The sequence below is a fragment of the Idiotropiscis lumnitzeri genome, chromosome 1, assembly GCF_059441095.1.
Source record: "Idiotropiscis lumnitzeri isolate Australia: NSW breed Sydney's pygmy pipehorse chromosome 1, RoL_Ilum_1.0, whole genome shotgun sequence".
Taxonomy (NCBI): Eukaryota; Metazoa; Chordata; class Actinopteri; order Syngnathiformes; family Syngnathidae; genus Idiotropiscis; species Idiotropiscis lumnitzeri.
This window is the reverse complement of record NC_142391.1, coordinates 32910892-32936167: the sequence shown is the minus strand read 5'-3', so window position 1 is coordinate 32936167 and position 25276 is coordinate 32910892. Positions and strand designations below refer to the sequence as shown.

The following is a 25276-nucleotide window of genomic DNA, read 5'->3' as shown; positions in this document are numbered from 1 at the left end:
TGATCAACCTTCCATGCATGTATTTGGAATGTGGGAGGAAACCCACGCAGGCACGGTGGGGAGAACACGCAAACCCAACACAGGATGGCCAGAACCGAAATGGAACCCACGACCTCTGCACTGTGAGGCCATCGTGCTAACCAGTCATCCACCGTGCCGCTTCTGCTTTGCTTCTAAATATCGTTTATTGTTCTATTTGTAAATGCTTGTAGGTGTGTTTTTGCTTGTGTGAAGCACATTAAGCTGGCTTGAGTCTGAAATGTTTTTTTTATAAATTAAGCTGCAATGCCTATTCCATATAAACACTTGTTCTTGGGGGCAAACATGATTGTGCTCCATGAATTTTGCACAGCATATGATACAACTTTATTCATACACATTCTACAATAGCAAGCCAATAGCAATGAAATGCATATGTGGAGATGTTTTGATGAGCCATGTCGCTCACATTGGTTTGCCTGCAGGGTTTCTTAAAATTTCTTCTTCATGGACTTTTTTTTTCCATCGAAGGTTTTCCCATCAGGAGTGTCAACATGTGATGAGCTAAGAAAAAGCACATGAGTGTGAGTGCTCATATAAAAAGTCAGCGCATCATCTTTATTTGCCGTGTTGGGGTATTTTGAAGGAACACTCATGGATACTCCAGGAGCGGTCGGATTGTTTTAAGTTAGACCAAGAAAAAGACATAAAAATGGCAACGGCGTCAGCAAGAGCCTTGTCGGAACGTCGGCGGGGCTCGCTTTTCCGAAGTCGCAATGAAGAGGATTGCGAAAAACTGACGAGAAATGACGACGACTCTTCCATTTTAACGGATGTCAGCGGTGGAAGCGGGACATGCAGAGATCTGGAAGATGGAGCAGAGAATGTTTGTCTTCAGGAAACTGTCAAAGCAAGGTCAGAGAATGTGATGTTTAAAATGCAATAAATTTTGCTTTGCAACAAAAAGATTATGGGATGTAAAATCTTCAAATGGGGAAACTTGCTTTTATAGGCAAACTTGTATTGTATTTTCTTCTTTTTACTTTATCCACACATATTGTTATTTTTCACATATCTTTACCAAATTTAAATGTATTAAATATTAACACTCCTCTCCAGTGTTAATTTTGGACTGACTTGCTGTTTCCGTCAATTCGCCCAGTCCTTGTTATAAATTGAGTAACATTCTTTTTTTTTCTATTGAGTTCGTTGCGTGCCTTTCATGCTAAAACGCTTCTTTGAACCTTTTCGGGGCAACACGTAGTGTATCACTGACAACAGACAAAATCCGCTCACCTCCAAAAGCAGACCAGGAGCAACAGTTGACATCTCTGTTGAGAAGAGCGCATTATTGCATGTTTTGCGAAGTTAATATTCTGAGCTGAACCCTTAATATTCCGAACGTTCCGCCTCACCCTGTTTTGTGGGTTTGATTACGTGACGGTCACATTGCGAGCTGAGGGCTCTCTGACGTCAATTTCTGTCGACAGCAGGTGGCAGCAAAATGTCAAAATTTAGATCCATTAAAACGGGTGGATTAATCTAAAATTAATTAGAATACCGTGTTTAGACTTGTTGTGACACACATTATAATAAAATATTTGTTTTGTATTGACTTTCATTTCAATAAAGTCCTTTATACGTTATTGCTGTGTTTAACGTCTCCCCAATAGTTTTTATTGACTTTGCGCATAAAACAAAGAAAAAGAAGAAACTTTGCTCAATTTATTGACTCATTTAAATCCTTAGGAGGGAGGGAATAAGCCTCGAGGCTTTTGAACACGCCTCACACACACACACAGGTACACCCCCACTTGTCTGGGACTTACCTGAGTGTGAGCGTGCTCATTTCTGAGGAGGGTGTTTTTGAAGTGGAACCGAGGGGGGTTAACGTGTTTATTTTATTTATTTACTTTTTTTCCTTCCGCCTCAGCGTGCTGCGTCCCAAGGTGATGAGCGCGGAGGAACGGGAGCGTCTACGCGCACTCTTCGACGCCTACGACACGGACCAGTCCGGCAGCATCGAGCGCGACGAGTTCTTCACCATCTGCACGGAGCTGCAAGTCAGTCCCAGTGAGGCCGAGCGCCTCTTCAACCGATTGGACGTGGACAAGGACGGCACTATCACGCTGCCCGAGTTCATCAGCGGCTTCCACGAGCAACACCGCATGGACGTGGGACAAGAGCCGAGACAGGAGGACGACGACGCGAAGCCGTTCGCCGTCGCCTGGGAGGACTTCGCAGCCCGGCTGGGCGAGCAGAACAAGTTCATCCCCAAGTCAGTACAGCCATATTCTATTAAAGACAAATACTCACACGTTTAAGTTGAAGTACGGGTAGCCTACTTTTCTCATTTTTTTAAGGAACAGAATGAGTTGTATTTAAGTCCATCAATGCAAAAGTCAGAACAGCGACAGTAGCATCATAAAGGTACAAGTAGGGACCATTAATGTAAACAGATTTGGTGAAGCAAGATATTCCCCAATCATGGACTTACTTAGATGGGGGTTGGTTATGACGCAAACCTTTTTCTTTTCTACATTTTACAAATGAACAAATTGGTCATGTGTAAAGGTTTGAAAAAGTACTTTCCCTCACCAGATGAAATTATCTATCTGTCTGTCTAGCATGGTGCACATTTGGTTATTATAGTGCTTCTCAAATAGTGGGGCAGCCCCCCCTAGTGCGATGCTGAGGGTGGCACGCGTGAAGCTAGGGAGCATGTTTTTTCCCACCATACTTGTAATTGCTCATCCACTCCAGTAGTTGGCAGTGGTGCTCTCATTGCCCATTGTGCAAAGCGAGTATTAAGTCTACAATGTCGATTTGTTTTGCAACAATAATGCTCGCACTGGGTTAGTACAGTATATCTCCCTCACATTTCTTGTGCTTTGGAGTTGAATTGTGGCTGCTCAGGCTTCTTACCATACTTATTTAACAGCCATAAGGCAGAACAGAACTGAAGAATATATTTAAAAAAAAAAAAAGAAACATCGTATTGATTTGTTTTTGTTGGATTAAAGGGCTGCTTGATTGACATTAACATTGGCATTTACATAATAGGTTTGCATGTAAAAATGACATCTGTACTGAATACCCCCGTAAGACTGTAGTGATTTAAGGGCTTTTTTGAGACGAGATGAAATTTACGACCAATTGGCATGCCCCCCTTTGGAGTTCACCTTATTATTTTTTGGGGGGTTTCAGTATCTACGTCACAGCAGGGAGGCAAGCGAGGTAATATTGCTCGCTGTGTCAGTTCTGTTGTCCAAAACGGCGACCGATCGCCACCAAAATGCAAATGCACATTACTACTCTTGTCCACTTCCACTTGTGAAAGTATGAAAGCGTTCTGCCCAATAGTTTGGTTCGATTGACATCAAACGTGAGGTCATGGGATCACCTCCACAAAATCCAAAATACCGCGCCGATCAATTCTCCTCTTATAACAGGCTGAAGCGGTCAAGTGCATGAATGTGCACACGAACCCCGATTGGCTATATTTGAGACATTTAGCTATGCTAATGTCATGTCAACTCTCAGGAGGCAGGCAATGTTCAAAGCTCTGCTCACTTCCACAGTTCCGCTTTCTTCATATAAATTAGTCATTATAATCAGTGTACAACGAGACTAGCGAAACTATATAACGGCAACGCAGCATCAACATTTACTTTCGCCACAAGGATCCCCACCGTGCCCTGTCGAACACCAAAACCCAGGGTGTTCTTTCATCCATCCATCCATCTATCCATTTTCTGAAGCCTTTATCATTTTGGACTAATTTCAGATCCATTCACTTGTCATACCAGCTGCTAGCTTGCGCCAAGCTAACCGGTGTATTTTTCTCTTTGGCGTGCAAGCGGCCAAACTCCCTTCATGTGCCGCTGTGAAGGCGTGAAGCAAGCAATGACAGCAAAGACAAAGGTGTTGATAATCTGCCTAGCTGGGATAAATTGCCTGAACAGTTGAATTTAATGCGCGATAGCTGGCTAAATATTCTCATACACATGCAAAAGCCGGCGTATTTTGTTCTCAAATTGCTTCTCCCACTTACATACGTCACACATAGACGAGTGTGTGTGTGTAATCTCACTCCAATCTGGTAACACTCATTCCGCGTTCACTTTTATCGGCTAATTCGCTACCCACCGACTCGTGTATAGTCCTATTATAGATCTAATATTAGTGAATTATAGATCTAATATTAGTGAATTGAATGAACGAGTCATGCAACGTGATAATCTGGACAACTGAGCACTTTCCCGGTAGGCCGAGCTGCTATAGACACTGCTCCAGGCCGCTATTCCAGCCCATACGTTAATTTCCTCAGCCAAGCGAAACTGTTTTGAAATCAACTACTTAAGTTTGTTCAGGACATTTACATTTTTCTTCTCTTCTCATATTAACGTACTGCTAACGAAATACTGTCATCGTTCTTGGTAGGCCATTCTACTTTTTTTATAGCACTAACTGCACTGCCTTTATTATTAATGTATGCAACACAGTGATGAGGCAGAACTGCACTGCCCACATGTGGAATGTGCGTGATTCTGCCACAAGATTTCATGAGTGACTGAGTCTCAGCAACTGGTTTGAATTGGTTTCAGTTTGTTTGTTGGCCTAACAGTGTTTCATAAACGTGACTTGTTTAGTGTAACGTGTGAATCAAAAGTTGTGTTTTGCACTTCATCAAGACGCAATAAATAGCAAAACTGAGAATCGCAGATGTGTAAGTTTTCCCGATGTTCGAGACAGTCCCAAAAAGTGGTAGGAGAGATCGAGGCAAGCTCGGTGCAACTTGTGCCGCACCAGCTAGCTAGCAATGAGCTTTGACTGGCTACTGGTGCAAATAAACAAGTTGCGGAGTCACTATTAAGATAGTCACCCTCAGCTACATGTCGGCAATTAAACGCTTCCGACGTGTATTTTTGTAATGAATTAATGATGAGCTAATTGCTAAGCTAACCTGTGATTGACAACGCGTAATCGTAATAGCTTGGATGTTCAAGTACCGTTTTCACCAAAAGTCTGTCTGGAGGGAAAATTGTAAAATACAATGTGCAATTGGCCAACTGAAAACATTTCTCGACAAGAAAATACGCTGTGCTCCGAGTCACAATGTGAATTGAAGCAATGAAGCTCCTTTACTTCATAAAATTGGAGAACCAATCGTTCATTTGTCAAATCGTCATATTTTTAATGTTTAAAAAATCCTACCCAAAATTAGAAAGTTTTTAATCAACTGTAATATATTGTTGCAGGGAATGATAAGCTATTTTAGATTGACACACTAATATGGATCAAGTTGTACATCTTCATTAAATTGTTGTGTTCGGTCTGAGCCATGAAAATCCTGGGCTGAAAATGAGTCTCACTTCGTCCCCGCTGGCAGATCTCATTTTACTGGATTGCGTATGTGCGTGTGTCTGTGTGAGATTCTGTGGCGCGAACCCCCAGGAGGCCTGACATGGGACGGGGTGCTGCACTTTTGGAGGACATTGATTGTCACAGCGGTAGTGTGTGATGCACAAGCACTAAAGACGCTCTCTTTATTCCTGGTCAGCTGACGGAGAACATTTTGACAAAGTGTGTTTTGAGCACATCAAAGACCAGTTTGTGTGTCCATGATGTAAGAAATAAATGTAGCGACATAAGAGAGATTTGAAATAAACCTCAACGTTCCCTCTGAGCGTCCTCCAGAACGACACTTATTGGGTCAATTTCGGCTTGTGTATGTTTGTTGCCGCAAGATGTTGACAGACGGCGCCCAGGTCTGTGTACTCAACCTGCTCTGTCAGTCAACACACAAGCACTACATCACACTCTATGTCGTGCTACACTATTATCACTTATTACCCAATTCTAAAATAAATTTATTTCGAACATCCATCCATCCATTATCTTTTTCCGCTTCTTCTTGCAAGGGTCACGGGCGTGCTGGAGCCTATCTCAGGTAACTTCAGGCAGTCGGCGCGGTACACCATGACATGGTTGGCGGCGATACGCAGGGCACACAAAGACGAACAACCACCCGCGCTCAGACATACACCTCGGGACAATTCAGAGAGTTCAAGCTACCTTGGGTGCATGTCTCTTGAATGTGGGAGGATAACGGAGTACCTGGAGAAAACCCACACAGGCACGGGGAGAACATGCAAACTCCACCCTTTATTTTGAACATGCATCAAAAATAAAGAAAAAAGAAAAAAAACAATAAATTAGATGTAATATGTAATAGCGTATCTGCTTACACCTGCAAAAAGTTGTAAGAGAAACTATAAACTTAAGTATTCCGTCTAATTATTATATTCTTAATTAATTGGTTCACTCACATACACACACTCTGGCACCTCTTGGATTCGAGTCTTTTTTTGTTTGTTTTGTGGAAAACTCATTGCCGATTTATGCCTTTTTTCTTTTTAAATATTGTGTTTAAAAAAAAACTATTTTTTAATGCATTTATAATGGTCATCAATTGTATACTGATTTTCCCTACATATCCATGAATGGTAAAGTGAAATGTCATTTTCTCTTGTTGCAGACATGAGCTAGTGGTGACCTTATACCAGAACATCAGTGTGAACGAGCCTAGGCTCATCCCTCAGATGGAGAAAGTTCTGCTTAGCTTCATCAAAGAGATCAAACAGCAGAATGCCGAGATGGAGAACCTGTCGCTGGCCATCAGGCGGTAAGTGATGCATACACACACACAAACACACGCACTAGCACACACACACTCACACAAAGACATGTTTGTGTTCTGTGTTTGAAGTAACACAATTACTGTGAAAAAGAGCACAGGATCAAGCAAGCATGCAGTTGAGCGAGATGGAGGAGGAGATGGACCAACGCATTCACATGACTGAGAGGAAAGCGCGTGAACAGGTGGGACACTTCATTGGGTACACCGGCACCGTCAAACGGTGACGTCAAAATAATGCTTACTTTTGATTGACACAGTCTGGGAGCTATTCATTTGACAGTAGACTTTCACTACAAAAGAGCTCCAAAGTTATTTACACTTCGATGACATTCAATAATATTAAAGTGTTACTTTAAATGATGCCTGTACAGTTATAAAAGTGTTTCAAATATTTTCTTCGCTTTAGTAATCCGGGCTGTTTTTTTTTTCTTCGCGAAGATGCAATGAGCAGTTTGTTCAGTTCTTCCCTCATGTCAAATAAAAAGAACTTATCTGAGATCAGATTAACTAATGGGAGAATACGGCTGCTCCTTTACTGTAAGAAGCATGACATCATCTCAAATTGAGGTCATTTAAATAGGTGAAAACTAAGTCATGGATAAAAGATGTATTTTTTCATGTATAGGTTGACTTTATTTTTTTACCGGTGCTGTGTTTATTATTATTATTATGAAGGATAATGAAAACATCCATAATAATTATTATATTATTATTATACCAGGGACTGCACAACCAATCCCATTTTTTTAACACACAATTTAAATGTGTGCTTGCTTAAACAGAAAATGACTAAATTAGCATTTTCTAGTTAGCACCGACTCATCCACCACCACTTAAAAAAAACGTAAAGACTTGGAAAAAATGTAAAAGTTGGAGTTGCCAACTTTTATTTTTTTCCCTGATGGTCCAATTGAGCTGTGCTTGGCTGCCTAAACTATTCACATCTCACTCACTCACTCTCTCACGTTGAGTTTATTGAAAAGTTGTGACATAATGTATGACCGCTATCAGTGTGTGTGTGTGTGTGTACATACAGACTTATGTAAGCGCGCCACATAGACTCAGCTGACTCAGGATCTGCTGTTTGCTTTGTGACACGCCAAATTAGAGGCCACTTGTTTTTGACGAGGCTTATCTTTCCTTCGAAATAGCAGTAGGAGGTGATGAAATATATCCACACAACTACACTGAATGCTCCAAATCATTTGGAAAAATATGTGAAAGATGTGTGTGCTGTTGTCATTTTGCTTGTATGTGGTCGTGTTTAAAGGAGAAGAAGCGAGGGGAGGCGGAACTTCAAGAATTGCGACGAACTTATGAGACCGAAGTGTGTGAGCTTCAGTGTAAGATCCAGAGGATGCAAATGGTAATCACAGTCCTTTTTTCTTAAAAAAAAAAACAAAACAAAAAAAATCAACATCAGCACGCTACTTAAGATTTAATAATGTCATCCAAATATGTCTTTCGAGACGTATACCTGCAGAAATCAGAGTGACACATATTTAAGTATTTTATCTTTACAGTCAAAGTCAAGAAAGAGTAACCACATTAAAGTTGAACAAATGGGTGCTTTCAAGTCAGGAATGACCACTTTTCATAAACACACTTAAAATTTGACATAATTGGCATGGTAGTTTAGTAATAATTGTCAGGTGTTAATAAACATGATCTAATCTAAATGTGGCACACAGATCGAAGAGAAGTACAAGAACATCACAGTGAATGATGAGAGTCCGGCCCTGAGGAAGAAGATCAACGAGCTCACTCTGGTAAAACGTCTGCAGGCAACCTTTTTGTGTTTTGCATTTTTCTTTAATTACTGTTCAGTGTTGCATCTCTGCATGTTGCCATGTTGTAGGAGAATCAGCGGTTTAAACAAGAGCTCCTCAAATCCCAAACCAAAGTGGCATGTCTGCAGAGTGACATGGACTCACTCAAGACCGAGCTCACCGACCAGAGTATCATCTCTGAAAGGTCATTACGTGATGTGACTTTATTTTGCTGCATTAGCCTGTATTGGCTTTAAAGACCCATTTTATGTGGATTATAATTCAAATCATCTGTTGTTTGACAAAGACGGAGAAAGTCATAAACTAAAGAAGATACATAATGCTTATGCTAACGTAACGTGTGTCCGAGCTGGTCCACCACTGTTATAGAGTTTCAAGCAAAATCAATCACTTCTGTTTGCTATGACTAACACAACCGGTCTACTGGTGTATCCACCAGTATTGCTCTAAACCACATTCATGCTAAGAATAGTATGCCACGATACAAATATAGAATATATTTATTTTCGCTTTTGACTGGTACAGTCCACTTGCATTGGGGCCAAGCGGGGCAGTGACTCGCCAGATTCAGTAGATGGAGCTGAGGTGGACAAAGCTCTCTGTTTGTGTTAGTTCATTACTGCCACCGAAAGAACTGAAATGGAACTCAAGTCAATCAAGCCAGCCTGGCAGACAATATTTTTGACCTTGGTGGAGGTTACCTCAAACTCCTGAGTCTGCTTGAATCATTTAGGTCAGAGACCTAGATTAGAGGCAGACAAAACGCCCTCCTGTGAGTGTCTTCTCCCAGTAAATGGGCGGAGTTTTCTTTTTGTCACTGGGCGAAACAGGATATCCTGGAGCGAGTACAGACGCACACTGTGTGGTTGCCTAGCAACTCAACACAGCAGAGGCAGAACAACAGTTCTCCCCAGTCTTGTTTTTATTATCAAAAATGATACACACAGCTGCTTAGCGGATCCACAGATGACCTCAATATGATTGACGCGAAATCATGTGAGTCATACTCAATAGATACTTCATTCGGTACATATAATCGAGATCATCACATCCAATACATATTAAGACAATTTAAAGATAATTCAACAATGCAATAAAAGTTTTTGTTTGGAAAGACTAGAGCTGTTACATTACTCAGCAATAATTAAATGAAATTAAACCAGTTTAATAGATTTTCAGAAACAAATACATATACATACATAGATACAAATATATTATTATATATATAGATACAAATAAAACAAACAAAACAATTTTTTTCTGGTCAAATTCCCCAAAATTGAGCAAAATCGTTTCGAAACCATAGTCACTTTCGATGAGTAGAATTTAGAATCTACAGCCTGAAATGTGTTAAATGTGCACCACTGTCGGATTAGCAAAAAATATTCCAATTTGTTTATTATTTAAATGATGTCATTTGCAGAGACGAGGAACTAATGAAGCAGTTTTCTGAGGAGCGAGACATCCTGGAGAGCCAGATTGAGATCCTACAGTGCGTTGCACAAACACATACAGGAACAAACTGCATTTTTACTTTGATTTCAGAGAAGACCTAATATTGTAAAAACATCATAAAAATAATCATCATTTTTATGTGTGTGTGAAAAGGGAAGCCAACAGGAAGCTCCATGACAGCAACGATGGCCTGAGAGCCGCTTTGGAGAGGACCACCAAGGTAGGGAAGCATGGTGGGAAAAGTCTTTTTATGGCATCCTTTTGTTTTTTTTCCATGTATCCTATTAACTACATTTCAATTCACTTAGTGTATATAATAACATTTAATATAGAATTGAACCTGGATACTCGTGGTTTGGCAACCATGGATTTGCATTTTTGTCAATTTGTTTTAATTAATTCTTTTTTTTTTTCATGGGAACCCCCCCGCCCCATTTTTTTTATGAAAAACATATTGAATGCTTATCATTTCAATGTTTTTCAATTACACAGGGATTGTTGTTATTCAGGACGGTCAGTGGGTGTCGATTGTATACTTTTTATCACTCTTTTTTTTAATTTTATTTTATTTTTTACCTTGTCTATAAATGACCTGGCCCATCTTTCATTTTTAAAATCAAAAGTGGCCCTTGTTATTATTTTTGTTTAATAATGCTGTGTTTGTGCGTGTTACAGTCAATTAACAGCGGGTCTTCAAGCGCCACAAAGGACCGACTCAGAAGTAAAAGTGTTGCCTACCCGTCACCATTCGCGCTGGACAGGTGAGATTGAATGTCTTGCTATCATCCTAATGCCACTTTTCCTCTCGGAATGTTTTGTAAGGATGTTTATGATGTGCTAAAATTATTTGCATTCTGCGAAGTTTCCCAACATAACCCCTTAAAATACTGCTGTCAAACTCAAGGTCCGGGGGCCAGATCAGGCCCCTGACCTCAGTTTATGTGGCCCACAAAGGGCCAATCATGTGCGTCAACTTCTTGTTTCCAGCATTTTTCCTCACTTTTAACGTTGAGATATGAGATATTACCATTTATTTGTTACCAATCCTCCCCTTTAAAAATAAATTGAAAAATTGATGAACAAACAATTACTTACTGGCTTCTGATATCAAAATTGTCTCTCCATCAATTTGTTGTGTGTATGTGATAACGTAAGGTGATCATATATGCATGTATATGGGTTCACAATCATAACTGCCCTCTGAGGGAAACATTGTAGTTATCTACATTGTTGCCCATCCACAAAAATGAGTTTGACACCCTTGCCTTAAATGTCATCAAGTAGTGTCAAGTTGGAAAAAATGAGCCAGAGACGCAAAATTGGGTGGTCATGTCTCTCATAACAGCACACATGGAAAAGTCTCAAAGATCAATGACTGAAACTAAACAGATAGTCGGCAATATGTAGATAAAGATGGGTTGTATTGTATTGTGGGCGCACATCTTAACAAACTCCTAATGGAGAATTCACTTAAATGAGTTTGGAAGCGGGCATCCAAGGCAGATGATTGAGATTTGTCGAAGCCATCGAATGTGGGCAACGCACGGCGTCAAAGTCCAATGCCCATTTGGATGATTTGCCATGATAAGGGCAGTGAAAGGCCACGTTGAAGACAAGTTGCACCTTGAATTATTTTCATTCTTGATGTAGTTTCTTAGTAATAGTGCTGTGTACTTTAGCGATCAAACCGGATGGACCAGCTTTTAAAAGAGCCCTCCAGCCACACATCATAAAATCACCCTTCTATTGCAAGGATGAGCAACTTCAATGCTGGAGAAGGCCACAATTTTTCATCGGTGCAACTTGGGAGCCACATAGGACCGCACACTTCCAAACCAGATGTATGATGAAAATGATCATTTAGTTATTTATGTGGATAAAATGTGGAATTATATGTCTGTGTGTATTTTTCAATGCATGTTTACAACATCCATTTTCCCAACCCAGCAACAAAGTGTTTGAAGCAAACAATAAAATTGCAGAACAGCCATTTTTTTCCCAGTGCATTTTTTTAGGCTCTCGCATAAAAACATGACCATTCAAGGACGGCACAAAACGAATGAACAAGTAACCAACATAAAGCGCAAGAACTCATTTGGTCCATGTTCTCACAAAAAACATCACAATTAAAATTTCTCACGTGCTGTTTGTCCTGCATATCATTCCAAATCCGCAATAATAATAAAATGCTTACAAAATTAAACTGGTTGGTTCTTTTATCTTAGACAAGGCGGAAGACTGCCGCTGAATCATGCCAGGTAAATAACAACCTAAAAAGAACTGTCTGAGATAAAAGAAACAAGTTTAATTATTAAGAATGAACTTCCATCCATTCATCCAATATCTGAACCGCTTCTCCTCACGAGGGTCGCAGGGGTGCTGGAGCCTATCCTAGCTATCTTCGGGCAGTAGGTGGGGTACACCCTGAACTGGTCGCCGGCCAATCGTAGGGCACGCATAGACAAACATCCATCCCCGCTCACACTCATACCTAGGGACAATTAAGAGTGTCCAATCAACCTACCATGGATGTTTTTGGAATGTGGGAGGAAACTGGAGTACCCGGAGGAAACCCACACAGGCACGGGGAGAACATGCAAACTCCACACAGGAGGCCCGGCACCGGAATCGAACCCACGACCGCTGCACTGTGAGGCCATCATGCTAACCAGTCGGGCACCGTGCCGACAGAATGAAATGTTATTATGCTTACTCATGTTGTACAGTACTGCACCAAACTAAGTCTTCCATATAGTGTTGATTCATGATATTACAACTTAAATCTACAGTCTATCCCTGAATATTTGAAATTTGGCACCTGCAGATAGCATATTTGCATTTTCCCCCCCATTTTTTTAGAAGGGGGATTATATCTTTTCATAGTTTCGATTTTTTTTCTATGATTTCTTTCCCCTTTGCCTATTTCCAAGTTTTAAAAAAATAAATCAGTCATTAATTATCTGTTGCCCATCCCTGTTCTATTGTTTATGCTTCTTTCGTGTTCCTCTTTTCAGGTTCTGCCAGCGCACCGACGACTTCCCCATTTATGGCCGGCGACCCAGCAGCGACTCACTGGCCCTGGCGCTGTGCGACCCAGGCCTGAAACGGCGGAACAGCAGCGAGTGCGAGGAGGACAGCCTGCCCGAGATCTACATGGACAGCGGCCTGTCCACACTGCGAGGTTCGCACGGCGGATACGACTCAGAGCTGGAGGTCAAAGGCCTGGAAGAGGAGGAGGTGGAGGAGGAGGAACAGGAGACGGTGACCAAAAAAGGGGAGGAGTTTGTCACTAAAAACGTGCCTGAGGTGAACTCCGACACTGAGGTGAGGAATTCATTTTTGAGTTTTACTTTACATTATTGCTTATGCTCTCGAATTCCATGCATCCAATTTCTATCGTACTTTTCCTCATGTGACTTTGTGTTGTGTAAGGATCGAATGACACACACCACTGTTTCACAACACATTTTTTACTTTTCGTGCATGCAACATTTTTTTTTAAAAAACTTGTCAGTTTAGTGTAGTAAAAAAATCATTTGCAATTGAAAACTTTTAATACATACACTTGCATTTAATCTTTAAAAATATTTTTATTTCATAATCCCGCACTTGAATTTAATCATTATTTAAGTACAGTATATATTTCAGTGCTAAACTGCATAATGTCATAGTGGTTTCCAGTAAAATCCGTTATACTAATAAAACCACTGCCTAAATTTTGATGGTGACTTGGGCTTACTTCGGTACTGTATTTTAATGTTAGTCATTTCTTTTGGGGTGGAAAAGCTTGAAAACCACATTATCAAAGTATACAACAATCAACATATTTATAATCCCAAGAAACATATTTCACTTTATTTTTCACCTGAAATCGTAAAGTCCATAATTAACTGTTGAAGTTTCCGCTGAAGACAATTTCCTCACAAGCCACAGAAATACGTTTGCTGCCCTCTAGTGTTCATATCGATAATCACTGATATACAAAACCAACTGTATAATAAACGGTGGTAGACTGCCACAATATATAGTAGTACCCTAGCAAGTATCCTCCAATTTTTGTTTGCATACTATTAGGTCACCCACCCGTTTTATTGATTTGAAAAATGTGCATTTGTGTTAAAATGTGCACATACAGGCCACTACATTTGGCACACCAGTAAAATCAATCCCCCCCAAAAAACTTTGCAATGATAACAAGAAATGGGGGAGAGAGGACCACAGAGGACCACAACGTCTAATCCTAAAATGTATATGATGCAGCATATGTCTGATATTTGCTTGCATTATTGTTTGATTTGACACGGCAGCCAACAGAGACTCAAGATGGCGAGTCAGCGTTTGGTTCCGACAGCAGCTCCGTTCTCGACTGGAAGCCATCCGAACCTATTCGGCCACCCGCCACCTTGGGCCTCACCACCCCTGCCACCCCGCACACCAGGAAAGCCATCAGCGCCATCAGTGTGCAAGTGAGCGTCACAGGTCAAATGTAAACTAAACAGTATGAAGGGATCAAGCACGGATGTAGACAACATGACCGTTCCCACGTTGTTGTCCGTAGAGGGAGGACAAGAACAGCGGCGACTTGGGCTACATGACGTGCGAGAAGACTTACAGGATCGTGATGGCCGGAGACGCCGCCGTGGGCAAGTCCAGCTTCCTGCTACGCCTTTGCAAAAACGAGTTCAAACTCAACACCAACGCAACCCTCGGTGAGTTTAGCACCTTTGAAGCAACGCGATGTAATAATCTAGCCTATAAGTTTGATAGTGATGAGTTGAGGCATAACTTTGTTTGAAAGCAATAATAAATATGAATCCCACCTTAAAGTGACAGCAAATGGGGAAAAAGGGGCTGAAGATAGATGGACATTTTTATTTATTTATTTGTATTTTTTTATTTTTTATTTTTATTTTTAGCGCTAACAGTGGGGAGTTAGCACATTGTACAAACTTTGTCCAATATTAAAACGCCAAATATAACACAAATCCTTTCTTTCAAGACATGATTAGATAACATGCAAATTATGTTTTAAACTAAGTGTATGAATTCATTGGACTTTTATCATGTTTAGCATGTGCATTCCTTTTTTTAGCAGGTTTTTGCCTAGAAGCCAATGATCATTGAACTCTGCGCATTTATATTTACATCACTGGCTAAAATTAAACACGAAAAAAAATACATAGAATACATAAATAAATTTTTTGTTTGTCTTTTGTTTTTTTATTTATTTTTTTATTTCAGGGGTGGATTTCCAAATGAAGACGTTCGTGGTAGATGGCGAGCCCGCACTGTTACAAATTTGGGACACCGCTGGACAGGAGAGGTGCGTGCTGGTGTGTGTCCACGTGCGTGTGTCATGTTATCATGAGTGTTCTGTTGTGTCCAGATTCCGCAGCATCGCCAAGTCTTACTTCCGGCGAGCTGATGGCGTGCTGCTGCTGTACGATGTGACATGTGAGAGGAGCTTCTTAAACGTGAGGGAGTGGGTGGACATGATTGAGGTAAACGGCAAATGTCTGACATTCACTTTCCATTCTCGTTTTTGGATGCTTATTGTATCCTTGTTTCTCTCGTTTCCAACAAGCAGCAGATGTGTAAGTGTTATCGGGGGCTTCTTTTATGCTTTTGTGTTTGTGTGTGTACAGGACATGTCTCAGGAGGACATCCCCATCATGCTGGTTGGTAACAAGTGTGACCTCAGGTACGGGACTGCCAACTGTGTGCCTACCAGCTATGGCGAGAAGCTGGCAATGGTGAGGATCACCATTATTATTATTATGATATAAATATGTAATAACAGTTAATCCTTGCGATTTGTTGGGCATAGAGACTAATCACAAAATCTTATTTCTGCCCACACAAAAAGGTTTGTAATTGCCGTTAGATGCAACAAAATGAAATCAAAGCACTGTTTTTCTCGGTATGACACAAAGCTTAGGCCAGAGTAAATGAAGCTGCTCCCCTCAATTACAGGTGCTTGGCACCAAGATGCCACCAGATGACAGTAAAGCATTCATTTTAAGTATGGTGATTTTCTCAGTGAATAACAAGTCCAGGACGAGAAAGTGAAAACCTCCCACAGTTTGCCAGTTTGGTTTTAGCCACAGGTACTTCTACTCATCCGGCAAATTAGATGGATGGATGGATGGATAGATAGACAGGCGTTTTTGGGGTGTCCTGACAAGTGATGATTTTGGAGGTACGAGAGTTGCGCCGGACGCCAACAAAAGTATATACTGTATATATCATTGTACAAGGTCTGATAATATTTTTCAAAAAATAACTCAATTTAATCAATGTAACTCATTTAATGAAGTTACAGTAAACCAAAAAAAAAGAAAATAATCTTGAATTTCGCTTCTAAAATTGTATTGACAGACCTACAACACTCTCTTCTGCGAAACCAGTGCCAAAGATGGCTCCAACATCCTGGAAGCTGTGCTGCATCTTGCCAGGTAAGCGCTTTGCTGTCCTCCAGAAGTGTACAACCACATCCAGTCATAACCGCACTTCAGTGCCCCAGTTTGAGCGCTTTTCGAGTTCGGAGCCTGCTTGATTTAAAAAAAATATATACTATATATTTTTTTTTTTTACATGTTACAAAATGCGAGTAAAAAAAATCAAGCAATTCATTTACTGTAGCGCCTTTGCGTGTGGGCAAGAGGAGCCGCAGTCGCAGAATATTTAACGTGGCAAACTCACAAATTCAAAATGAGAAGACTCACAGGAAGCTTTTTTTTAAGAGCATAACACCTTAAACAATGTTTCCTGTCTTGTAAGGGAGGTGACCAAACACGCTAAGTTGGACCAGATAAGTCATTACCAGTCGCTGCCCAATTTGGACGCTCCCAGGAAAAAGCCCAACTTCTCTTGCTGCAACTGATCGACTCGTTGAGGATGGATTATTCTTCTTTTTTTTTTTTTTAATAGAGATTCAAGGAAAACAAAATGCAGCAAAAGGAACAAAACTTTTTGGTTGTGAATTTGAAGTGACTGGAAGTCTCGCAGAGCACTACGTACTGAACTTTTTGGAGGTGTTTTGGCATTTGGAACTCTTTTGTTCATGTTGCTATTTGCTCATTTGCCATCACTTTCCGCACTTTGTATAGATCCAACATATGAGATGTGAATGCTCAAAGAAAGATGTGAAAGTATGTTTTAGTATGTGACATGTTGTTTATTATGGAAGGATAAGGCTTTATTTGATTGATTTTGCTTGTTTGTTTTCTTTTGCATTGTTTTATGGCAATGAGCTCAACCTTCTATTGAACTGATTGACGTCTGTTTCATTGCACAGGAGCTGACTGTCTGAATTTTTACACTATTATTCAACCTACTGTTAATATAATTGTCGCCCTACAGTGTTATTCTCCTACTAGTGATGATTTGATCTAGTGATAAGGATTGATGCTTTTTTTGCTGACAGCGTATCTATTGCTGTTGTTGTACTAAAATGTTTTTTTTTCTACAAAAAATAAATACATAATATCTGCGACTTACAGTTTTATATATTTAATTCAGTAATTCTCCAAGTGTGGTGTACTATCACTAGTGGTACTTGAAAGAGTCATTGCCCAAGTACAATTAAGTTAGATTTATTTATATAGCCCTTGATCACAAGAAAATCTCAAAGGACTGCACATGCCCACAATTGGAAAATGTTAACAACATCCCCTGATTTTAACCTAGAGGAGGGCAAGGAAAAACTTTAAAAAAATACAAAAACATTCTTTAAAAAAATTATATATATATATATATATATATATATATATATATATATATATATATATATACATACATTCGGTTGAGTTAAGAATGTAGAATTCGGTGGTCAGAGTAAACTTGTGGTTCAGGGTTAATGTAGGAATAAAATTAGGGTTGAGTTGTTATTTTTTGTCACGAAATGCTATACTTTACAATTTAAAGCTAAATCTCACTCAATCGTTTTTTGTTTTTTTTAAATATCATATACATGAAAAAAAAATCTGACAAATTTTCTCCCGGAAGCTCAACATTTTGTAGAAAAGTAAATGGTCATAAGGGGTTCAGCTTGCAGGCAGCAGAAGTCCAGATGGTTGTGTTGTGAACATATGTGTTGTCATACGCCATCTTCACGCCAGCCAAGCGGAAACTATTGAATAGAGCCCGCCAAGTGGGTAGAACGCTGAGGGTCACTGGCTCAATCCCCCTTTGCACCAGCGTGCCTCTAATGAACACATAATGCATGGAACATGGAAGACGAAAACATTATTGAATGGTGGAAACTGCGAGGCAACTTTAATTGTCTTCAGTGCATTGAAAGGAGAAATGAACACATCAGTTTTTTTCTCCTTTGCTGCTTTGCCGTGTGCATCATCAAGGCTTTTCTCAATAACATATGTTCTTCATTTTACACCAGCGATGATGATGCGAGCGTGTGCGTGTGTGTGCGTGCGCCTGTTCCCCATCTGTTGACATTGTCATGCGAGCGATGAGGCGAGACCGTTCATTTGTCAGACAACAGGTGGAGGAGCAGAATGGTGGTAAGTGAGTGGAGCAGGGGGACGGTGGGAGTAATTAGATAAACGGGGGACGCTCCAGCACGAAGGTTAATGACAGTGATGAATATATTAGTGTGGGGGGAAGGGGAGGCCGCAAGACCACCAAGACTGTCCTCCACATTTAAACATTTTGCACCAAATATTGCCACAAAGACAAAAATACGGCAAGTACATGTCTAGAAATCTACTCGAGTAAATTAATATTTGATGTTTTTCATAATTTTTTTTCTAAGGTAAAAAACAAAACATTATCTGGCATGAAATACAAACCAAAAATAATTTAGGTTTAAGATCAAAAACATCATTTTTTTGTGTTTTGCCCATAGTTTTTCTCAACATTCAAAAATACTGTAAATGGTTTTGCTGGAAAGTGACAGAATCCGTATGTTTAACGCCCGTACTATGAACATTACGAAAGACAAAAATAAATCATGTAAAATAATAAAAACACACTTTCTTTTTCATAATAACAATTGACCTACAAAATGAATTTGTGAAATTTCAATGAGAAAATCGACAAAATGATTTTGTAAAGTGACAATGCCCAAACTTTTGTTTTTTTTAAATACCATTGAGAGAATTAGTGTCACACAAAATAATTTCATAAAATTACAATGACAAAAATCAACATTGCAATTGTGGGAAACAAAACATGCAAATACAAATATATAAATAATATACTTAAATATTATCAAATAACAAAATAAATAGGAAAAGTTAATTCCCTCACTATTATTTACTAAAACAAACAAAATAATCAGTTCTTCTTGTTTCAAACTACAAAACTTTGAGTTTACAAATAGATCATACAAATATCAAATAAATAATTTTGCTAAAAAATAATGGAAAAATATTTGAAAAAAAATAATAATGACAAAATGTAGTTCAATTAAAACAAAAAAATAAGTACTGAAAAATAAAAATATTGATTGAATGTTTTATGGGCCAAATAATTGTATTTGATCGTGAAATGCAGACATAATAATGTAAAAGCTAATAAAAGAAAATACAACTGTATGGAACGTTGCCATAAAAAATGAAAATATTAAATTCATTTGAAGCACTGCATGCAACACCGCTTCTTAAAGCCAGAGGGCAGCAGGCACCACTTACACATTAAAGTCTTCATTTCTACTTGACCTTAAGGGAGGACAAGACCCAAGATGGCCCATTTTTCACTAAAAAGCTCAGTTGATATTTTTTTTGATCAGGAAACTGAAATTAGTTATAATTTTCTTTTTTATCTATTCATTTTGGAAAAATTAAGAAATAAGTGATGACTTGAAAAATATCTAAATATATATAACTTTTAATGAGAAAAATGGCCACACCTCCTCCCGCTCTCCCCAAGAGTCACTGGAGGTACCAATTACAAACTTTCCACTGGAAGTCAATGTACTTTCATTGCTGATCAATTGGCACCAAAATTCTGACTGTAGGTGACGAAACTACAACGCGCCGTTATATTCTTTGGAACGAAACTCCTAGCTACGCGTACACCACTCAATACTACGTTCGAATGCGGCCGGACTCGGCTCTGGAGTCGGCCTCCTCGCTGGAAATTTTTGTTCGCTGAACATTGACCCTCCAGAAGCAGCCCCACGAAGAGCACCGTTCAGGAAGACCACCTCCAGGGTTCATCGATGAGGAGTTTTATCCGAAATCGACGCTGACTCGCGCCGTGACACTGACAGCTTCATGATTTGGCTGGAAGCGGTGGTGGACGCGAACGCACATGAGTGGCAACAGCCACTATTTATGCGTGCTGATATTAACGTCAATGAAGCGTCTCTTTAAAGATGCAATGCTCCTCTCATTATTATTTGGTGGCCTGTTGTTTTTCTACACCAATTGCCCTAAACGACCAAAAATGGATGCATACACACATGAACATTGTCGGGTGCACATGCACGCACAAACACATGCAAAGCACACTCAGACTTGTGAACTTTCACTGGGCCATGGCCTCATCAAGTATTGCAAATTCATCATCACCATGGTAACACCAAGTGCTTGCTCACACAACACAGCAGCAGCACACACACGCCCACACACCCCCCCCCCCACACACACACACTCCTAATAGGACACTCCATCTGTCGATGTAAAACAATAGCAACCTTTGCTGACCTCTTGGGCTGAGCAGTTTGACAGTTAATCACTTGATAAGTGTAAGTATGTGTGCATATGTGCGCACGTGTATTGGAGGAAGCAAAAGTTGGATCCATATAATTTCATGTAACAAAAATGATCTGGCAGCATATCACAGCAATACCAAGAACCCATACCATCTTTTCATTTTTTGGGGTGCCCTATTATGAGCAAAGCAACCTGTCAGCAATTACAAATGCAGATTACGTCCCATTGTTTTGTTATTTGACTTTTTTTTTTCACCAGGGGGCAGAACATCATTGTACAAGGACACAGTAATAATTAAAAAAACATAATGACATCTTATGAGACTTGAGTCTTAATTTTATGCAAATAAAATTAAGTGGAAACCAAATGAACTTTGGTTTTCTACAGCATGGGGAAATGAGAATACAGTTATAATTTTATGAGGAACATATGCTTGAATTTTACCAGAACAAACAGGTAATAGCACATATGTGGTAGGAAGAAAAAACATTGTACAGGAACAAATTTATAAATAATTGGAAATTACTATCAATAAAGAATAAAGCAATAGTTTGTGCAAAAAAAAGACCCTAAAATGTTATGCAAATGAAATCTTGATTAAACAATGTTTAGTCAACATGTTTTGATGTTAATAAATCATTCCTTTGCGTCTAATTGTTTACTGAGAATCCCTGACATGGACGTGTATGCTAATGAGCAACTTAATTAGGCCAATCAGGTGAGTCAGAGTAGCGGTCATTAGCACTAATTGCCCTGCTAATAACTTACACAAGTGTGTGTGCGTGTGTGTTCCATATGTGTGTGTGGAAAGGACATGTGTGACCTACTTGTTCAAGTCCCCATGCCCACATCAGTGTATTTGTGTGAGTGTGTGTGTGTGTGTGTGTGTCATTTGTTGTCCATCATACCCATTAGCATCCTCCCTGAGCGGGAGCCTTGCCAGCCAATCAGGCGGAGGCGTGCTTGTCAGCAGGTGTCGTCAAATGGCGGGCCTGATTTATCAAAGGGACAGAGCGCGCCGCACAGCATGACAGTGGCATTTATCTCTCTCCATCACACTCACACACATGCACACGCACGCGCACACACAGTATAAATAGTAGTACACATCGCTTTGTATTGTATAAAAATCTAAAACAAATAGAATGTGAAGAAATAAACTGGTTGTATTCAGTGCAGGGTGAAACCTCAATTTAATGGACTAATAGCGGGGCGGGGTCATCCGTTAAAGCCGAACGTCCGTTAAATATTAGTCCTTTTTTTTCATGGCGTAAAAACAACCAACATGCCGGCTCGCCCGAGCTACAGTTATAATGCGCTTTCTTTTTTTCGCTTTCGTTACGATTGGTTGCCATTAGAGAAGGTCTCGACACAAAAACAACTGTATCTTGAGCTACGTACATACGGCGATGCAAAGCTAAAGCTTTTTCTTGCTTGCCTTTGATGGGATTGTTGCCCCAGCCAACATGGTCTCCATTTCGGCAAGCCTGTAAGCGTGTTCTAGTCTGTAATGTATACCAATCACCACAGCGTCGCCAGTATTCAATGGCAACAAATCTATAACTAACAAACTTTGACATCTGATGTACAAACGGGCATTCAGACACTTTTCTGTCCATTAAATCCGGAATCCATTGGTTTAAGCTCCATTCCACTGTAAATTCTATGTGCTGTGTTGGATGCGTGCCTTTAAGGGGCGTAGCTTAATCTGTGATAACGGGTGCTGAAGTCGAGCTTGCACCTCATGACCATTCACATTTTGTATTCAGGAAGTGAAAAATATTTTTCCAATTCACTGAACAGCTGAAAGTGCATCAATGACTGTGGCTCTCCTTGAACTCATGAGAGGGCATTACAATACATTAATTGCGGGGCGTGACAAAAATAGCCGGGTTCCAAATTCTGATGTTCGGCAGAAAAAAAATTCTGACAATCGATTACTTGGCCGATTATTTTAGAAAACATTTGCAATATCAATACAATATAAAATAAAGACAGAATTTATCAAATAAAATGCATAGCACATGCTAGACAATGGACATGAATTTAAAAAAAAATACAAAAAGAAATTGTCAAAGTTTTTCTGTGAAAGACACCTGGAAATGGATCCAAAAAAATGGGAGCGCTAAACTAATACTTCCTCTGTCTTTTTCCGGCCATAGGCTCTTGATACGTGACACAAACGATCACCTACCAAGTTTAATGTTACCAAGCGGTAAATTCTTGTTTTACGGTGGCAATATTGTTGATCTTCTTGTCTATGGAGTGCATGTTGCTATCTTGCCCTTTTCTGGGTGTGTGTTATTGTGCATTCAGAGGAGACAGTGATATACGATTCACTGCGAGTTGCGAAGTCAGACAACATCACATCACGCACTTGTGTCAGTGCGCGCACACGCACGCGCGCGAGGAGTCTGAGGCGATAAGAGAGTCTTTGAAGGTGGAAATGAGTTTTGGCGCCTGGCTGCTCCTGTCTTGCGGGTCATGTGACTAAATCCTCCGACATAACCTGATAAGACAGCTCCGCCATGCATGCGTGCGCGTGCGTGTGTTTGTGTACGTATATCCCAAACTGTTTGATTTACTCTATACACGCACATGTGTGCATGCAAGTCGAAGAAAGATTGAAAGAAACAAAATTACGCATTTTTTTTATGTACAAATATAATTCGAAATAGTCAACATTAATTTCACTTAAAGTAAAATGTAGTAATAATATGGAGGGGGTATTTATGAGAATGCAGTCTTAATTGTATTAGCATAAAGTTGTTGTTTTTTAGAATAAAGTCACAATATTAGCAGAAAAAAATATAATTATTACAAATAAGTCATCTATGTACATAAAGTAGCCACGTGAGAGCATTTCAGTACTTTGTGTAGCGGCCACTTGAATTTTTGAATAAAGACAGAGTTTCAAACGGGTGTCGATAATCTTATATCTGTCAACATGCATATCAAACGTTCTGCAACGTGGAAACTACAGAACAGAAAAACACAAATTGTGACATTGTATTTTCACAAATAATTCACATATCAATCATATATACACAACATTCACATCAACAGTAAAGAGATATGAAATTAATCTAATGACACTTTCTAAATATGCCCCCCAACTAATAATTTACATTTTTAATTTATATGACATGGCAGACACGATGGCCTCACAGTGCAGAGGTCATGGGTTCAGTTCTGGCTCCAGCCATCCTGTGTGGAGTTTGCATATTCTCTACGTGCCTGCGTGGGTTTCCTCCTGGTACTCCAGTTTCCTCCCACATTCCAAAAACATGTATGGCAGGTTGGTTGGACACTCTAAATTGTCCTTCGGTATGAGTGTGAGTGCAGATGGTTGTTCGTCTTTGTGTGCCCTGCGATTGGCTGGCAACCAGTTCAGGGTGTCCTCCGCCGACTGTCCGAAGATAGCTGGGATAGGCTCCAGCAACCCCCCGCGACCCTAGTGAGGCGAAGCGGTACAGATAATGGACGGATGGATGGAACATTTTAGCCGGGGCCGCTTCAGGAACCTAACATGTTGGATGGGGAGCTTCATGACAACCCCGGTTGTTGTGCCTTGATGGAAAGTTGGACTTCTAGCACACCCGCGCATGACCCTGGTGAGAATATGCAGTGCAGAAAATGGATGGGTGTTTAGAAAGACTTCAGAATTCAGAGCTTCCAGTGAGGAAGCCGACTCCACAGTCAAGTGTGGCCACACTGGACACATAATTTTTAGAATCTGTGGTGTAGTGGTCCTGGTGAGCAAGTCAAGCCAACTATTATTGATTAAAATCCAATATATAACGACCCTACTAACAATTAAGGTTAACTGTTAAAAAAAAAAAAAAAAAAAAAAGGAATGCGTGTGTGACCATTTCAGTTGTGTGAGCAAAAAAATAATAATCAGTGGCACGAATGAGTGTTTTAGGAGTGTGTGTGAGAGCTTTTGAGTAGTGTGTGTGAGTGTTTCAGCAGTGAGTATAAGAGCATTTCAGTTACGTGTGAGAGGCAATCCCAAATTATGCTCCTGACAGCCCCTCATAGGAATGAGTGTTTTTTGGATTGCATTTATCCTGTGTGCTTCTCTTGTGGCAAAATAATGTGTGGCAGATAAACAGCCTTTAACGCACACACACGCGCTCACGCAAACACACACACTTGTATACATACACAGACACGGTAATCAGGGGATTTACAATGTGTAGTTTGGATCCTAATTGCTCTTCAGGTCCCTATGAGAACGCTGCCAAAGCCATTAGCTGCTGCTATTCTCAGTGCGTGCGTGTGTGTCTTATAAATGCTAATGCACGTGCATGAGTGTGTGTATCTCGGTTAGTTTGGCTCCCCTCCAAGCCTGAAGAGCTAATTGGAATTAGAAAAACATTCCTCAAAGGCCTCGCTGGGTTTAGTGCTAACGACTGAGGGGGAGAGAAGTGGCTCGGGGTGAGGAAGTGGGAGAGGGAGGGAGAGTGCGCCCTAACGATCGGCACTAACAATGTTTGATTGGGATTTTTAATGAGGGGTAATCACTCAGCTGGAGAGGGGGAAGTGGGGGGAAGGAAAAGGGGATGATGGTGAGATGGAGGAGGGTGAGGAAACAAACACGATCTCCTCTCTGAGCTGTGCCTTACACAAAGTGCCTTTTATTGATGTGTGTGAGTGTATGCGTGTAA

At 40.2% G+C, this 25276-nt stretch overlaps 1 protein-coding gene across 2 annotated transcripts; it reads left to right on the top strand.

Annotated features, from left to right (window-relative positions):
• The first annotated feature begins 630 nt into the window (after positions 1-630).
• On the top strand, positions 631-17422 carry rasef (RAS and EF-hand domain containing). 2 transcript variants are annotated; one of them, XM_088305685.1, is made up of 18 exons: positions 631-894; positions 1913-2257; positions 6521-6667; positions 6774-6864; positions 7953-8048; positions 8374-8451; positions 8541-8656; positions 9896-9964; positions 10081-10147; positions 10603-10688; positions 12942-13251; positions 14235-14393; positions 14486-14636; positions 15169-15250; positions 15314-15428; positions 15573-15680; positions 16306-16382; positions 16708-17422. In XM_088305685.1, the coding sequence occupies exons 1-18, from the start codon at positions 692-694 to the stop codon at positions 16808-16810; spliced, it is 2403 nt and encodes an 800-aa protein (XP_088161811.1). In that variant the 5' UTR covers positions 631-691; the 3' UTR covers positions 16811-17422. The 2 variants fall into 2 exon arrangements, with proteins under 2 accessions (XP_088161811.1, XP_088161809.1); XM_088305683.1 differs by having other exon boundaries at positions 15169-15428.
• The last annotated feature ends 7854 nt before the right edge of the window (positions 17423-25276 follow it).